The following is a 19,294-nucleotide window of genomic DNA, read 5'->3' as shown; positions in this document are numbered from 1 at the left end:
AAAAAAAAAAAAAAAAAAAAAAAAAAAAGTGAAGGAGAAATTGAGACATTACTAGATAAACAACTGAGAGAGATCTACCAGCTAGCAGCTGCCCTATGACCAGTACTGAAGGGAGTCCTTCAGCCTGAAAGGAAAGGACACCAGAAAGTAACTTGAAGTCACATGAAGAAATAAAGTGCACCAATGAAGGTAACTGGGAATTCTGTCCAGAGGCTGTGGCATGGGGATTGCTACTCTGAAGGGGAGGAGGCCAAAGGAATTTTATATTTACATAGGCAAATATAAAAAAAAATGTATAAATGTAAAATTTGTTACTCTTATATTTTCAAATCTGATTTAAAACATAACTGCTGCACTAATTATAACTTTGTTAATGGACATACAATGCATAAAGATGTAATTTGTGACACTAACAGAATAAAGGAGGAGGTTACAGGGTTACAGAGCTATTACAGAAGCAAAGTTTTTGTATCCTATAGAAAGTAAATTTGTATAATTCTGAATTAGATTCCTATTAATTAAGATGTTAATGGTAATCTCTATAGCAAGAACTAAAATATATATTTTATATTTTTATATAATATATATATTTATATATAATTTATATATTTATATATATTTTATAATATATATATATATATATATATATATATATAGTAGAAGAAACAACAAGGGAATTAAAATGGTATACTAAAAAATATTTAAGACAAGTGAAGGCAGTAACGTAAGAACAGAACAAAAATGACATAAGGCATATAGAAAATAATAAAATGCACATGTAAATTCTACCTGAACTGTAACCACTAAATGTGAGTGGATTGAACTACAATAAAGATGCAGAGGTTGGCAGAATGTACAAAAAAGTGTGGTCCAACTATACACTGTCTTAAAGAGACTAATTTTAGACTCAAAGGCACAAATAGTTTGAAAATGAAGGAGTGGAAAAAGATATTCCATATAAACAGTAACCAAATAGAGAGCTGGAGTGGCTATACTGATGTCAGAAAAAATAGACTTCAAAACAAATATTGTCATTAGAGAAAAAGAAGGACATTTTATCATCATTAAACTGCCAATCCATCAAAAAGATATAACCATCATAAACTTATATTCACCTAACAACAGATTCCAAAATACTTGAAGCAAAACCTGACGGATTTAAGGAGAGAAACAAACAATTCAATATTAGTTGGCTGCTTCAATACCCCACTCTCAATAACAGATAGATGATCAACAAAGAAAAATATTTGAACAACAGTGTTTATAAAGTAGACCTAAGGGATACATATCAAACACTCCACCCAATGACAGATGAATGAATACACATTCTTCTGAAGTGCATATAAAATATTCTCCAAGATCATAAAATAAGTCTCAATAAATTTAAAAGGACTGAAATCATAAAAAGTACCTTCATCAGCCACAATGGAATTAAATTAGTAATCAGTAACAGAAGAATATTTTGGAAATTCATTTAAAAAGTGGAAATTAAACAAGACACTCCTAAATAACCAAAGGGTCAAAGAAACCACACAAGAAATTAGCAAGTTCTGTGAAATGATGAAAACTTAAACACAACCTACTAAAATATATGAGATACAGCAGAGACAGTAGTACTCAGACTGAAATCTGTAACTGCAAATGCCTACATTAAAAAACAAGAAAAATCTCAAACAATAATCTAGACTTTCACCTTAATAAACTATAAAAAGAAGAGAAAACTAAACTTAAGCCCAGCATTGTATATTCTAAGAAGTAAAATGAGTGCCTTGGTCACTATCAATGATGTCTCAAACAATAAGGGAGAAAAAGATTCTCTTGGTGAATATTTTTGTTGTGGCTTTACTGTGTATAGATGTACGAGTTACGTTGATTTACATTTTGGGTATCTATGAGGTTAAAGATTCCCAGAGTTCTATTTCCTGAATGGGAAAACTCTTAAGCAATGGCCTAAGAGCCTGTAAAAATGCAGTGCAGATGGGGCTGATTGTTAGCTAGGTTATTCAGTGCTAAGGTAAATGCCTTAAGTTTGGTCAACTGTGCTCACCCCTGTGCCCTGTCTCTATCAGGAGCATTCTGGTTAAGGGATGAAGAACATCAGCTCTCCAGCAAACTCCATTGTATGTACTGGTTGTGATGCTATCTATAAAGTGTACAAACTCCCATTGCTTTTCACTCAGTTGATTTCAAGGGGCTCTACAGGTAAGGTCTGGGAGAGGAGTGACCTCCTTCAGCACCATGGATTTTGGCAAAACACTGAAGACAGGGTTGGCTACCCTTCCTGCAAGTGGTATATGCCAGACAGCCCAGGTTTGGCTCCATCTTGTGGCAAGGAGGCCTCAGAAGCCATGTCCAGCTTGTAGTTTATGGCTTCCATGACCCAAGGCATAACAGGCAGCTGGGTATAGAGGGTCATGGGTTCAGGGGCTGTAACAGCCTCTATTTCTAGGAGAGCCCACTATGTACCTAGCAATTGTCTCTATAATGGTGTATATACCAGGTCTAAGAAAGGCAGTTTCTTGCATCAGAAACCCATGGTCAATTTATGGCAATCACGGGTGGTCCAGAGACTTTAGGAGAAATAAGGAGGGAGCTAAAACCTCTCTGGTGAAGCAGTATCTGGGGTCACTAACAGGAGTGCCTGTCATATTGCAATTTTGACAGATTCCAGAGCTTTTTGTTGGAGGGGTCCCTAATTCACAGTGAGCTGCTTTGCAAAAAACAGCATAAATGGGCTTAAGAAAATTTGTAAATAAGGAATATTTTGCCTCCAGAATGCAAATGAGCCTAAAAGAAGTTGTGGTTGCTAAGAGGGTCAATAGCTACTTTCTTGACAGTGTCAGAGACAAAGTGGTCCTCAGTTTATGAAATATTTTTAGGAATTTAAACAAGGTAGTGAAGCCTTGTACTATATGTGTGGCACAATGGCCCATCACATTTTTGTATGCAATTCTGTGAGTATTTATATTTCCTAAATGAGGGTGTCAAATGAATCCTCTCAGGAGAGGATGTCATTGATGCAGACATACCTGTGCTCCTGAAGAAAATTGGACGCAGTTAAGATTTTGCATACAAAGATTGTGTGTGATGGCAAGGCCGCTGAGGTATTCCATGGGTAGCCAGGTAAAGGTGTATTGTGTCCTTTCAGAGGTGGAAGCAAACTGAGGTTGAAAGGCTGTTGAAACAGGCACCGAACAGAACATATTAGCCAAATCTATAATAGCAAAATATTAACCAGTTGCTGATTGGATGGAGTCAATAATGTCAATAATATTGGGTATGGAGACCTTAATATGTCAGACCACGGCATTAGCATTATGGTAATCAACCACTAGGTGCCATTCATTTGAAGTTTAAGAATAGGTCAAATTGGGTTGTTAAAGGAGAAGCAGTAGGGATAATCATCCTTTTACCAAATATGCCTTGCACTGTGGTTTTCAGTCTTTGTAGGCCTTGTTCTAATTCATGGTGGGCTGTATTAACTATTTTAACTGGGGTATAGTCCATGGGATCTACTTTGTCAGTCAAACCAATTTGTATGTGCTAAAGACTTAATTTTTTTTTTTTGTCCTTTTTGAGACCGGCCGCACCACGCTCAGCCAGTAAGCACCCGGGCCATCCCTATATAGGATCCGAACCCGCAGTGGGAGCGCTGCCGCGCTTCCTCCCGAGTGCGCCACGGGCTCGGCCCAAGACTTAATTTAACTTTAATTTTATCACTCATTGTATCAGAGTGCTCATACCCACTATAGGACATTTTAAGACAATGTGGTACAAATGTGAGGAATTCAGGCAAGATAATAAATAGTTCAAAAGTCAAGTTAAGGGATACTTGTTTGTCCACCTTTTTATGTTCAGGAACTCCTCTAAGATTATAGGAGGTACCTTGCTTAAATTTAGTGGGATCCTGAGGTATAACTAATTTGAGCTCCAATATTAATTAAGGTCATGAAGGCTTGCTAATTGCTGCATTTCATCATTAATCAGCACCTTTCACCCTTTTGTTCTTTTAGTAAAATCTTTTTTTCTCAGTGAATTTTGGATTCTACTTGGGTTAAACTGTGGCCCTCCCTTTGTTTGTTCCTCTTGTATCCAGATTTTTTTCTTTTACTTCCTTTTGTTGTTACTGGATATATTTCAGGGGGGTCTCTCTACCCTGCTCATATTTATAAATTTCTCCCTGTAGAAAGCCTCAAATCAGCATTCTCATTATAAAAGGCCTCCCCCAATGGCAATGGTGGTTATATAGAATTTAAGGACCAGGGGGTTAGTTGGGTTCCAATTACTCCTTTCTCTGTGCCACGGGGGTGCCATGGGTGTTTGTCCCCATAATCTTGAGGGTCAGGAGTTTGTTGCAACAGAGGCACAGGCAGCAGCAGCAGCAGCAACAGAGATACTTAAGGGTCATGGTGAGCCATCTCCTCTTAGGAGTACAGACCTCAGCAAGCCACATAATGGCAACTTTTTTTCTCTCCCTCTCTCTCTTTTTTTTTTTTTTGATTCCCTAATGATTACTCTTTCAAGAGCAACCACCTGACTGGCAAGCAGCTGTGGGGGTCAAAGCCAGATTGAGACACATAACCAATTGGTCATCAGTCACGGCTTTACTCTAAGACACAGAGATAGGTCTGGGCCAAGACATGTGACCCAAGACCACTGTAAAGAGGGCCCCAATCTTACATACCTGTTCTTAAATGCCAATTAAATTATCTAAACTTTTGACTTGGCTAAACCTATAACAGAGGTTCCGAAAGAATCAACGATACAGGACAACATAGCACAACTAAAGCATAAGCTAATCTGCAAGCTCAAAGTGCATGCTTACCAACAGGCAGGAGAACCAGTTAGCAAGCCAAAACAATTAAAGAAAGACACCCCCCCCCCCCATGGTGGCTGTCATTGTGCCAATTGTTCTTGTCACCTTGCAGAGGAAGGAAGGACCTCACCTAGAATTTGGTTCCAACATTCAGACTCACACACACCAAAATGATATGAAAAGGTCTACTACTTACATAATTGAGGCTTTTCTGGGGAAAGCAAGGTAGTTCTCCCAAGCAGGTTAGAAAGAGCAAGGAAAGGAGATTGACTTGAGTTCTTACTGTGGTAAGGGGGTGAGGGTGGAGTGAGGGTTCTATCATGCAGGAAGGTGCTTGCATGATTTGAACCTCTTGCCATCTCCAAACAAGGGAGCACCCACATTTTCGTAACAACTTACCCAGGTGCCGGGTAGAAGGCGAAGAAGGAGAGATGAGGCTTAAAAGATGTCAGCAGTCAAATATTTAAAAAGTTGAGTCAGATTCTTTATTATACACACCTATTACGATAGTTGTAATTTAAAAAAAGGAAAATAACGAGTGTTGGCAAGGATGTGGAGAAACGGAAACCCTCACTCCCCGTGGGAATGTAAAATGGTGCAACCACTTTGGAAAAGTTTGGCACTTCAAAAACTTAAGTACAGAGTTACTATCCAACCCAGCACCTCTACTGCTAGGTGTATACCCCAGAGAAATGAGAACACACGTCTACACAAAAATGTGTACCAGAAGCTCATAGCAGCATTACTCATAATAGCCAAAAATTGGAAACAACCCAAATGTCGGTCCACAATCTGATGAATGGATACATAAAAAGGTGGTATATTCATACAATGGAATACCATTCAGCCTTAAAAAGAAATGAAATACTGATACATGCTACAATATGGATAAACCTTAAAAATATGCTAAGTGGAAGAAGCCAGACACAAAAGGGTACATATTGCAGGACTTCATTTATATGAAATGTCCAGAACAGCCAAATTCAGAAAGACAGAAAGAATATGTGACTTCCAGGGGCTAGGGGAGTAGGGAATGGGCAGTGACTGCTAATAGGCATGAGATTTCATTTGGGGGTCATGAAAATGTTCGGGAATTAGATGGTGGTGACAATTGCACAACCTCATGAATATACTAAAAATCACTGAATTTTATACCTCAAAATTTCAAATTTTATTTCTTCCCTGCCCCCCCATGGAGTTGCTGGCATGAGTCAAGAGAACCTATGAAAAGCTTCTGGTACAGAGTTACACAATGCATCTTCAATATCCAAGTGCATCCTTATTTTTTCATGGCATGGTGTATATAGAAAATGATAATATTGTGGCATACTGGGTGAAATGGAAGAGGCTACTCTTCCAGAGGGCTAAGGTGATAAATATTATAGCATAAATTTAATCATTTGTGAAACTATTCCTTTCCACCTGCTCCCTTTCCCTAGCTCTATTAGACCATGGAGTGGCCTCTCAATTGTCCATTACTTTAGTTACTTTCCAAACTCAAGACTAGATGACACACCCAGTCAGCTACCTACATGGTCTAAATGACCACTTGCTCTCTGGTCCCACTCAGAGGATTCCTATCCATTGCCAGGTGAACTGCTATTTTTATGTCAAAATTCAGTTCTTAACGTGGTCTCTTGCAGGAAGCCTTCTCTGAGCCCCTAGGATGGGTTAGAGGACCCTCCTCCATGTTTCTACTTCCACCACCACACCCTGGTCTCTCCTCCATCATAGCACTCCCTGTTGCAATGTCTATGTCTATCTCACCCACCAGAGTCAGTTATGCAGACACAAAGAGAAGGCCACATGGAGACAGAGGCAGAGACTGGAGCACAGCCCCAGGCCACGCAACACCTGGAGCCCCCAGAAGTTGGAAGACGCAAGGAAGGGTTTTCTCCTAGAGCCGTCGGAGGGAGCTCATGACTGTCAACATCTTGATTTTGGATTTTTTTTTATTTTTTATTTTTGTTTTTATTTTTTTTTTTAAAGATGACCGGTAAGGGGATCTTAACCCTTGACTTGGTGTTGTCAGCACCGCACTCTCCCAAGTGAGCCACGGGCCGGCCCTTGAAAACACTTCTAATTCAACTATATAACCTCATTATCCAGCAAAGTCTAGATTAGTACATATTTACTTAATTGACTGATTAATTAATGGTCTAACTTTCTTAAGGCTTCCTATCAATCTATTGTTCTCACTTGTCTCCTACCACTTCTGACATTCTCTGTGTACATTTTTTTCTCTAACCTTCTCCAACTCCCTCCTTTGTTAACTCACAGTTCTTGTCTGCTGGGGCTCTAGAAAAATATTTTTCTGATAATCAAGAAGGCAAATAGAGGGAATAAAAAGTAGCAAGCCACACCCACTGCCCACTTCCCCTTTGATCTACCATTTCACTGCTCTCCTTCCCACCTGGAATCTTTCCTTTGTGACCTCTAGAAAAATAAGCTTGCCCATATTCTTCAGTGATTTATACAACACTCCCTTCACCTCCTGGCCACAAATGAGTTCTCTCCCACACCTCTAGTCTCCAAATTCCCAACTGATAAACCACAAGACACTGGTATGCCACAAACCTGTGTAACATACTACTCAAGCAATATCTGTCAGATGGATGGCCTCAGGCAGTTTGGCACATAATGCAGAGAAGAGTGTAACATGCTGTAAAAAATAACAGGGTTAGTGTGATGTCCAATTGGCAATAAAGAAAGAAGACATGTTTTCTGGAATAACTTTGTCTTGAGAGTATGGAATAACTTCGTCTTGTGAGTATGTAAGGGGCTGTAGTCAGGGTATTAAACAGGTTTAAACAAAAAGCAGCCAAAGGATAAAAGGAGGTCAAGTGAAGAGCCACAATAAATATGTCGCTGTTTTCAATGATTCTTAACACTTACAGAGATATCAAAAATAATAATAGAAAAAAGTAAAAAAGCAGTGAACTAAAATATGAAATAAACATCTCCTCATTGTAAGTATGTTTTAAGATTAGTGAAATAATTAAAAAATATAGTCAGGTCCAAGAAGTACATTAAATGCTAATTTTAATTAAAATTTGGAATTATTTATTATTCCATCATTAGTTTTAAAATAAAAATGAATAATACATACGTACTATGTTTCACATCTTTATATCTGTGGTTACTAGAACATTTTGTCAACTTCCTGAAAATTGAAAAACTCATACAATTATATTTCAGTCATAATCAACTACATACATGCCTTTCCTTGAATATGTAAAATCTCCCCACCCCTTCCAGTTTCCTCTGACTGGAACATGCTTCATAGCTCCTCCACCTTCATACCTCCTTCTTCTCATCCAATATCAAGCACCATTGCTCCTTTGCAAAGCATTTCAGATGCTCTTTCTGTGCTCCTACAGCCTGTCACCCCATTTGCCCTCCAACACAGTACTGTTCAGACATTGTCTATTTACTCATACCCACACTATGAGTCTTCTTCAAGCACAGGAGACAGTCAGGTTTACCTTCATATCCCCTGTGCCCAGCATAAAACTAGATACACAGTATTGTGTTCTATAAATTTTTGCTGGATGAATGAATACATAAACAAATGAAAGCCATGTTTAGTTAATTTTCAATGGAATTCTGGTGGAGTCATTCAAATGTATGCAAAATAGCAGGGAAAAGGGCACAACAAAAGGTCAGGTAGCATGACTAAGAAATAATAATAATCCCCTGAGTACTCACATCTTGATTTATCCTTTTATTTATTTTATTTTTTTGGTGGCTGGCCAGTATGGGGATCCCGACCTTTGACCTTGGCATTATAACACTGTGTTCTAACCAACTGAGCTAACCAGCCAGCTCCGCATCTTGATTCCTAAATACCAATGCTCACTGAAAAAAATACACAGTTCCTGGCAAATGGCTGATTCCAGGGCTAGGCCAGGGAGTGCACATGATGAGTCTAAAATATCTTATGCCAGAAAGCAAAGAAGCCAACAAAGACTAATGAGATCATCTTAAAAGAACACAGGAACCAAACAGAAGGGACTCCTAATTTCTAAAATGACAAAGTTTAAGCATAAAAAAAGGAATGACCACAATGAATTGGTACACTTAAAATACATAAAAATCCATGAGTTCCTAATGATATTAAAGAGAACAATGGGGGCCGGCCCGGTGGTGCACTGCTATAGTGCACCGCTTGTGAGCACTGCGGCGCTCCTGCCTAGGGTTCTGATCCCACATACAGACCGGCCGCTCACTGGCTGAGCGAGGTTGCAGGTGCAACACCGAGAGTTGTGATCCCATTGCCGGTCCCGGTCCGGCACGGGCGCGACACTGAGGGTTGCGATCCATTGCCGGTCACGAAAAAAGACAAAAAGGAAAAAAAAAAAAAGAGAGAGAACCTAGGTAAGAATGGGAAGTTTCAGAACAAGATTAACATAAAACTTAATTCATTGCCGAATTAGATCCCTGAAGCCCATGGTCTCTCATATTCCTCTTTTCTATCACTAGAATGCTTTATAGTATGATGCAACATAAAGCCTATAGATGGGTTTTGAGCAGTCACACAGGATGCTATTAAAGTCCTGGGACCTGGAAGCAAGTAAACCATTATAGCTAGGGAAATGATATATGTGAAAAATGCTTTTAAACTATAGACTTTAGTAATATTAGTTACACTAACTGAGTCTGTGTGATTCTTTGTGTTGCTTGTGTTTTCATTCATTAATTCAACAAATATATTGCACCCGCCGAGGGTTCGGATCCCATGTGGAGACCGGTTCCCGCTCACTGGCTGAGCGCAGTGCGGGTGCAACACCGAGGGTTGCGATCCCGTTGCCAGTCTCCGGTACGGGCGCGACACCGAGGGTTGCGATCCCGTTACCAGTCAGTAAAAAAGACAAAAAAAAGGAAAAAAAAAAATAAAGAGAACAATGGAGGTCACTAAGAAACCAACTCATTACTCTGAAAATTCATAAATGAAAAAAAGAAGCAGCAGCATTTATCCTGACTCTCTTTCATAAAATGTTTCAGGACCAAAAAAGATGAGGAAAAGTTCTTCTTTATAAAATAATTCCAGTTAATAATGCAGAAGGAATGAAAGAATTAGATATCACTATTTTTCAACCACTACTGAAATAATGAATCTACACAAGTATCATCAATGGCTGCTTAAATTAAAAGGAGAAAGGTTGGCAGGAGAAGGTACAATGCAGGGATCAGGTGAACACAACAGCTGAAATGACAAATCAATCCAAGCATCAGTAAAAAAACGATAAAACTAGACATGATTAAATGCAATAGAAAATATATAGCACTGCCTGAAATGATTCTTTCTCTTGAAAAATAATTGAAACAATCTAGCCTCTAGTTCCAAAATGTCAATGAACAGGAAACATGGGAATGGGAAAACAAAATAAATGTGAATCAAGGAACCAATCATCTAAATCCAGAATATAACACATTCTTTAGATCTAATGACTTAATTTCTCTAATTAATCAATGGTCTTGTAAGAGGGGGGTCTTTGGAGGGACTTGATAGAAAAAGAGAGAGAAAAACATCCAGTGGCAATAAATGGTCCTTTTTTGGATACTGACTTAAACCTACTGTAAAAAGACATCTTTAAGAAAATCATGAAAATTTGAATATAGATTGAGTGCTATGGTTTGAATGTGTCCCCCAAAAGTTCAAATACTGGTCTCTCCACAAAGCTCATTCCAGAGTGACAGAAGAAGCATCTGCTCTACGAAAATATTGGGGGAGCTGAACACACCTCTCAGCATTGGACAGATCATCTAGGCAACAAATCAATAGAGTAATCACTACTATTTCAGAGAGAGAGAAGAAATCTAGGGTTACCAGAGGTGGGAGGGGGGAGGGAGACGTGGACAGGTTGAGATTGGAAACCGGGCATAAAGAATAAGTACAATTTGTAACTAGTAATATTGATTTGATCAACATTTGTCAACACTGAACCCTGAAAATATGTATAATCAATTATGATTCAATAAAAATTTTTTTTTAAAAAAGGAACTCCAACTATGGTATTGAAAGGTGGGGCCTTTAAGAGATGATTAAATCATGAGAACTATGCTCTAATGAATGGGTTAATCCATTCATGGACTAACAAGTTAATGGTTTAATGGATGTCGGTGAGTGGACTGGGGGCTTTATAAGGAGAGGAAGAGAGCATGTGGAAATTACCCAGTTATAAACAACAGAAAATGGACTAATACACTGAGTATTAAATGATATAAGTAATTATTGTTAATCTTATTAAGTATTATAATGACCCAGTGGTTACTTTATGCACCTATGAGCTAGGGATGCATAGTGAGTTATTTATTTGTGTAATGACATAACATCTGGGATGTGGGGGAAAAAAAAACAAACAAAACAGGTGATAATAATAGATAAAACACCCTCCCAGCAGTTGACCTGGGTTCATTTCCCAGCCAATGCACCAAAAAGAAAAAAAAAAAAACTTTTCTTAAAATGGATAAAATTGGGCCGGCCCAGTGGTGCACTGCTATAGTGCGCCGCTTGGGAAGCGCGGTGGCGCTCCCGCCCAGGGTTCGGATCCCACATACAGACCGGCTTTCCCAGCCAAAGCCCCAAAAAAAAAAAAAAAAAAACTTTTCTTAAAATGGATAAAATTGGGCCGGCCCAGTGGTGCACTGCTATAGTGCGCCGCTTGGGAAGCGCGGTGGCGCTCCCGCCCAGGGTTCGGATCCCACATACAGACCGGCCGCTCACTGGCTGAGCGAGGGGCGGGAGCAACACCGAGGGTTGCGATCCCGTGGCCGGTCCTGGTCCGGTATGGGCGCGACACTGAGGGTTGCGATCTGTTGCGGGTCACGAAAAAAGACAAAAAGGAAAAAAAAAAAAAATGGATAAAATTGGTAAAAAAAAAAAAAAAAAGGCATTAATTGTTGAAGCTGGGAATGGATACATGCATATTTATTTTACTATTTCCTACTTTGAATATATTTAAAAATTTATGTAGTAAAAGAAAAAAGATACAGAAGCCAACATGAATGGGCTCCTACTGGCCAATGACTAGACAGTTTGAGCCACAGAGGAAATAATGACTGCAAAATACTAAATATATAAATATTCACAAGTTCAACAAAATAGAGAAAACTCCACCAATAAAATCTCAAAAACCATAACAATTCACTAATCTAGGTTGGACACTGGTTTTCAATATCAGCTTTTAAAAGCTTGTTGGGGAAAAATAGAAATTTGGAAAGATTAGGTATGAGATCGGGACAGCAATGGTGCTGCTAACACCAAGATCAAGGGTTTGGATCCCTGTACCACTCAGCCACCAAAAACAAACAAACAAACAAAAGATTAGGTATGAGATAATATTAGGGAATTATTGTTAATTTTCTCTGGCAAGATAATGTCAATTAATTATTTATAAAATGTTTCTAATATTAGGAGATAAATGCTGAGTTATTTAGGGGTGAGGTGCCATGATATGTGCTCCCCAAATTGATCTATTAAATGGTATCTCAATCAAAATACCAAGAAAAATTTTTGTGAAAATTGACAGCTGATTCTAAAATGTATAAGGAAATTCAAAAGACCAAGAATAACCAAGGTATTATTAAAGAAGATGAACAAAACTATAGGAATTACATGACCATACAAAAGGTAATAAGTGAAATAAGTCAGGCACAGAAAGAGAAATACCACATGTTCTCACTCACTTGTGGGAGCTAAAAATAAATAAATAAATACACAAACAAACGGGGGGGGCAGGGAAGAAGACACAACAATCACAATTCCTTAAACTTGTTAAGACAAGTGAAGAGATATGATGTTGATGGGTGGGACGGGGGAGAGGGGAGGGAGGAATCGGTAAAGGGATATGAAAATCAACTACATTGTATATTGATAAAATTTTTTTAAAAAGAAAAGGTATACTGTAAAATTACATTAATTAAGACAGTCTTATTCATACAAGGAGAGACAAATAAACCAAACAACAGAATCCAGAATCCAACCCACATATATAACTCAATAATCTGACTTATGAAAAAGATGACACTACAAAAGAGAAAGAATGATCTTTTCAATAAATGGTTTTGGGTTGATTGAATGCCCATTTCAACAACAAAAAAACGAACCTTTACCCACATCTATACCCATACTGACAAAATACATAAAAATCAATTACAGAGGGATCATAAATATAAACATGAGAGATTAAACAATAGCACAACATAGGAAAATAGCTTCACGATCTTGGGAAAGACAAGAATTTCTTAACCAGGACAAAGGAGCACTATCCATAAAGAAAAGATAATTAATTTAATGATATTAAAATTGAGATATTCAGTTCATCAAGAGACACCATTAAGAGATTCACAATGCAAGCCATTGAGATTTCCAATACATATATCCAACAAAGTATTCACATCCTTAACATAGAAAGAGCTCCTCTGCATCAATAAAAGGATAGTCTAAGAGAAAAAGTAGTCAAAAAACTTGAACAGGCACCTCATAAAATCCAAAGAGCTAACAAACATATGGAAAGGTGCACATTCGTCATTAGAGAAATGCAAAATAAAGCCACAATGAGATAAATTCAGCAGTCATAACCACTAGAATGGCTACCATTTTTCTTAAAAGGAAAAGATAATGACAAAAGCTGGTAATATTCTAGAGCAATTTGTACTCTTAAAAATATTAGAATTGTTTTAGTACAATCACTTTGGAAGTATCTACTAAAGCTAATCATATACATAATCTATAATTCAGTAATTCGACTCAGTTACATGCCCAACAGAAATGTGTGCATATATCACCAAAAGACATGTACTAGAATGTTCACAGTACTATTTGCAAGCCAAAAATGGAAACAACCAAAATGCTCATCTACAACAAAAAGGCTAACTATACTGTAGTGTATATTCATACAATGGAATACTATAAACAATTAAAATAAATTACTACTACACCTAATAACATGGATGAATCTCAAAAACAAAATCTTAAGCCAAAGAAGCCAGATACAAAAAAATGTGTACAAACTGTATTATTACATTGTAATAAAGTTCAAAAACAGGCAAAATTATTATATAGTGATAGAAGCCAGGATTGTGATTAATTTGTAATTAAGTTGTGACAGGTAGGAGACACATTCAAGATCTTTCGGATGCTGATCATGTTCTGTTTCCTGATCACAATGCTGGCTACACAGGTGTGTTCACTTTGTGAAAATGCTTTGAGCTGTATACTTATGTGCACTTTTCTGCATGTACTTAAGTTTACTTAAAAATGGGGACATGGCGAGTAATCACAATTTAAGGTAATGGGCATGGTGATAGTACTGATCTGGCCATCACATCTTGATCACAAGTGGTAACCATCAGCTTTGTACTCCATGAATATGCATAACCAATAAAACTGAAAATAATAATAATAATAATAATAATGATGATGTCCACAAGTCTCAAATGGTTCAGCCAAAATAGATACATCAAAAAATGGATGGATGGATAGATAGAGTAAGAAAGAGAGCGAATAAGTGAGCAAGTGAGCTAATAAGGCAAAGGTTAATTGTTGAACCTACATTCAGAATATAAAAGTATTCACTGTATTCTTTCGACTTCTGCTTGTTTAAATTTTTTATTTAAAATGTTCTGGTGCCTCTCAGCTCTTAATATTTATAACTAGGGAGTAATTCGAGCACCTGATATAATCTGACTTGTAAAAAGAAACATAAAAATGAAATTTCTATATGCAGATTATTCTTATAAAATAATAAAATAAAATATTCTGTGTATTTTCTATTTCTCACTAATAAACAGAGATAGACAGAGAGAGAGAACCAGACCAGGACCAAGTGTCTGACAGACCTTAACTCCATGAACTGCACCACAGTTTAGCAAGTTACTATAGACTTCTGGGTCTTGGTTTTATCATCAATCAACAGTGATAATACTGACCTTAGAGGGTGGTTTTGAACAATGGAGGAGAAGCTGTATTTAAAAGCTTGTCTGTTGCAGACAAGCACTGAATTCATTTCAGTTTACTATACCAAACGTTTATGTGAGAGAGGTAAGCAAATATGCTGTAGGACAGCACACAGTGCACTAGCAATAAACAGACTGAAGACGACGTGGAGATAGTGGTAGAGAGATGTATTCCTAGAGGGGCTGATAACTGACAATTCACCTAAATGGTAGCAAGAAGCTAGTCAGGAGGAAGAGAATATGGAGAATTTATGTGGATGGATCAGGTTATTTCAGTATGCGGAGGGTTGAATTAATACTATGCAGGAAAGTGACCACTAGGGAAACACGGGGGTGGGGACAGGAGTGTAGGAAGCAGAATGAACAAATGCAGAGACCACGACAGGAATATATCCTGTTTTCCCGCTAATATCTGCATAGTTTGTACCCTCATTTCCTTCAGGTCTCTGCTCAAATGTCACCTTAGCAGTGTGGGCTTCCTGACCATCCTATCTAAAATAATGTCATTCCTCCCTATCACAACCTATTATATAGGTATGATATATACAATTATCGTCTGTCTCCCAGCTGTGGTTTAAAACTTTTTGTTTTCCGCTGTTGTATCCCCAGTGCTTAGAACACTGTCTAGCACATAAAAGTTATTCAATAAAAATTACCAAACGAATGAGCAGACTGATGGATGCACAATGGATCGAAACTAATGTAATGATATTTAGATGCTGTGTAATAATGATTTGAATAGAGAATAAAAAGACATCAGCAATACCCTCTGAAAAATTTCCTAAGTGTTTTGGTGTCATGAAATCTCTGCCTTATTGTTTATTCTAAAAGAACTGAAAAATTATACCTAGCCTAGAAAAGAGAACCACCCCCTTATTTTGATAAGCGTAATACACTAGTTACAGGAGGAGAAGGGAGTAAAATGCTTGTTCAAGGAGAACTTTGGTTAAATTCCTCTTTAGAGTCTGAAAAACCCTGATCCTCACCATAAATTTTAGGATCGTTAGGATAAATAAAATAATAAATTGTGATTATTAACTAATGTTCTCATGAAATAACTTTCACATAACAAATGGAACAGAAAATATATTTCACATTGCAACAAACGAAAAAAAGTTTACATTACAACAAATAGATTATATAATACTTGCGAAGCTCCTAGGAAAAATCTTTGAAAACTCTGCCAACTTGCTGTCCAATATTTGCTACCAGAGACCAGAACAGGATTTGCATTACAACCTCAACTCACATGAAGTAGATTTGCAATTGGATGTCATTTCTGTCAACTATCTCTTCTCTAAAAGAGGTTTTACAGGGGATGGAAAAGCTTCCACCCTCTGAAGCTGACACCAGGTTATAGGCAAAACCCACTGTTTCCTGCCCCCTCCCCCAAATTTGGGGATTCAGTTTTACGTCAACATAAAAAACAAATGCAATTAAGTAGAGGGCTGAAATCAGTGCAATAATATCTAAATGATGTCTAATTTTGTTTTGAGTAAAAAAATAAAAGGATATAATTTGAACAAGTTCCTATGTCTCTTAAGGATCTAAGATTTCTGCCTCAGCTTATTTTTTAAAAGAACAACAAAAAACAATAGCCTTGACCTTGAAGTCACACCTGGTTTTGTAAAGTATATCATTTACTGGCCTCTGGAGGGAGACCGGAAAGAACAAAAGTCAGCAGGGGGAGTAAAATACTGGGGTTGGAAGGAAAAACAAGGAATAGAAGTTCAGAGCGGGAGAACGGGCTCGCAAAAAGTCTGAGGCTAATAGGGTGCAGGGTGGAAGGTGCGGGTGAGAGGTAGGAAAGAGTTCTGAGGTAGAGAGAATGAATGTCCCAGGCTCAGAAAGACCGAAGAAGAGGATCCGGGATAAAGAGGGGAGGTGAATCACGACCGGGGTCAGGAGGATTAAAAGAACCACAAGAGTCAGGAGGGGGAGCGGGTGTGGATCTCCCATCTCCGGAGGAAGAGAGAGAAGAGAGTGAGGCGATGAGAGACACGGCGTCAGAAGCATCCTTCATACATTGTACTTCGGGGATGAATTCTCCTTTTTTCCACCCCATGCTGAGGCAAGTTACGCTTCCCTGGAGTGTACAGGGATTCATTTCTGAGAATTACCAGCCCCCTTCTTTACACTCACCTTGACGAGGAAGGCAGCGACGATAGCTTGACCGGAAGTGCTAACCTCGTTTGTTGGGCGGAAGCTTTAGCCCCTGCAGCCTCCACCCACTCGTTCACTCCCATCAGCTTCCTGTGCCTCTCTAGCAAGCTGCAATGCTTTATCTCATTGGCTCTCTCACCAGATCGGAACCAGCATAGTGATGTAAACCGTCTGGGAGAGGGAATCCGTTAATTTTTTACAAATCCTAACTCTCGCCATCCCAGGAACTGCGGTATTTCTACCAAACCCCACATATACAATTTGTCACCTCGCTTGTTGATTCGCTTTAGAAAGATCTCCCTTCACCTTAGTCCCTAGCAACTTCATTATCTCTGTCTGAAATGTCTACGATTACATATTTACCGTACTGGTTTACTGTTTCCTAGCATACTATTTTGAAAAAGTTCATTTTTATTAATGGCATACTGCGATTTCAAACTTTTTTAAAAAAAATCTAAAATCACAATCATTTTTGTCTCAAAATGGTACCAGAGAGTTAAGATGCCATATTCAAATGAATAAAGGTAGACTCATTTAGAAAGCATTCTTGTATACTTACATATTCCCCAAGAAAAGGAAGAAAATGAGAACTGTACAATATTTTAATAATAAGAATGACCCTTACTCCAGTTAAGAACCTTCAGAACAAGTTCAATATTGAATTGCTTATTGCCACTTCCTCCAGGAAGCTCTTCTGAGCCCAAAATCTGCATCACCGTTATCTTCTTTAGTGGTTATTTTCAGTCAGTCCACAAGTATATACTGAGAGCCTACCACGTCCCAAACACTATGCTACACCCAAAGGCACTGCACTAGGAGCCCACAGCCTAAGGGCTAAAAGTGGCATTTAAACATATAAGAGCCTAGCTGACCTGACCACATATAAGAGCCTAAAATAGGTGTTTATCAATGTCTGTTCAATGAATAAATGACCAAAATGTGGTCAGGGCAATGAAGGGGTCTAGCATAAGGTTCTAACTTTTGCTGGTATTTTTATAGTTTATTCATCAATTTCACTTACGTTTTCTCATTCAACCAACAAATTTTGAACACCTATTCATTTCAAGGTTCTGTTCCTGATGCTGCCTGTACAAAGTAGAATAAGACACAGTCCTAGATTTCAAGACCCTCCACCCAGTTGGGGAGGCAAACGCATAAACGACTATCAGAGTTATAGTGTGATTAAAAAAATTATTAATAAAGAAAAGACAATGTAAAAACTATGGTTATCTCATAGACTGATGAATCCTACAAACCTAAAAGAGACCTTATCTCTTATAGGGTGCCAAGTAAAGACTTGTTCAATGTTTAATAAATGATTGAATGGATGGCTAAGGGGGAAGAATGGCAGTGGAGTTGAAGTACAATTCGAAAGGAGCAGTGATGAGAGATGAGTCTGGACAGGTAAGAAGAGGTCAAAGGGGCAAGGAGCTTGTATGCGATGTCATGAAGTTTGAGTTTAATTATGAGGAAAACAGAGAGCTCAAAAAGAATTTTAAACAAGAAAGTGTGTAGTAATGTTTATAAACCAGAATATAGAAAATAGGTCGTACTAGTGCAATCCTAGAGGTAGAGAGGTTGGTTTACAAGCTATTGAAATAATCAATGAATAAATACAGAAAATAAGGGGCTTACACAATTAAGAATTAATTGTATTTGGGAATTTGGCTAGAGAAAAATAGGCAATGGATTATCACAAATCCAGACATTGAAACCTGAGCATTTTCCTTGAGTCTCTCCTCATTCAAAAAATGTAATTAATTCATAAAACAAATATTTAATGAACAGTTAATATGCACCAGACCCTGAGGACAGAACAGTGACCAAAATGGACAGAAATGTCTTTCCTCACGGGATTTACATTCTTATGTCAGATAGTAAAATATTTAAGAAAATGTATGCTAAAAAGGTAACAAAGGCTATGAAGAAACAAAACAGGTAAGTAGGAAAGCAAATATGTGAGTGAGGGAGAGGGTCTTGCCATTCTAGAAGGGCTCTAGGAAAGGGTTATGTATAAATAGCATTTATAGACTTTATCCACTTCTCTCAGTCACCAGGATCACTATCTTAATTCAGACCCTCCATATTACTCCCCAAATCTCAACTCCTTAGCATGTTATACAAAAGCTTTGGTAGTCTAAATCTGTCTCTTTCTTTCTCTCTTGCCTCATCTCTCACCACTCAGCCTTTCATATCCTAAATCCAAGTCTCATAAACTGCTTATAATTTGGAAACTGCACTAAGATCTCAAATCTTTGTGCTTCCATACTCTGCTAACTCGTATTCACCTTTCAAAGGTCAGCTCACATTTATCTCTTTTATGAAAGCTGGCTTACTCTTCCTTGCATTTCTTAA

General features: G+C 37.9%; 1 protein-coding gene across 2 annotated transcripts in view; it reads right to left on the bottom strand.

Annotated features, from left to right (window-relative positions):
* LOC103599702 (melanoma-associated antigen D1) overlaps positions 1 to 16,982 on the bottom strand; it is a 92,703-nt gene extending 75,721 nt beyond the window's left edge. The window contains exons 1-2 of one of the 2 annotated variants that reach the window (XM_008583847.1): positions 16,919 to 16,946; positions 3,030 to 3,175 (exon numbers count right to left, since the gene is read on the bottom strand). In XM_008583847.1, coding sequence (XP_008582069.1) covers positions 3,030 to 3,113 — 84 coding nt within the window. In that variant the 5' untranslated portion in view covers positions 3,114 to 3,175; positions 16,919 to 16,946. Of the gene's footprint in view, positions 1 to 3,029; positions 3,176 to 16,918 lie in introns of both variants that reach the window. The other variant, XM_008583849.1, reaches the window with a different exon arrangement.
* Positions 16,983 to 19,294: the final 2,312 nt, after the last annotated feature.

This window comes from Galeopterus variegatus, unplaced genomic scaffold, assembly GCF_000696425.1.
Source record: "Galeopterus variegatus unplaced genomic scaffold, G_variegatus-3.0.2 Scaffold3063, whole genome shotgun sequence".
Taxonomy (NCBI): domain Eukaryota; kingdom Metazoa; phylum Chordata; class Mammalia; order Dermoptera; family Cynocephalidae; genus Galeopterus; species Galeopterus variegatus.
The sequence above is the reverse complement of the archived record's forward strand: the minus strand, read 5'-3'. Positions and strand labels throughout refer to the sequence as shown.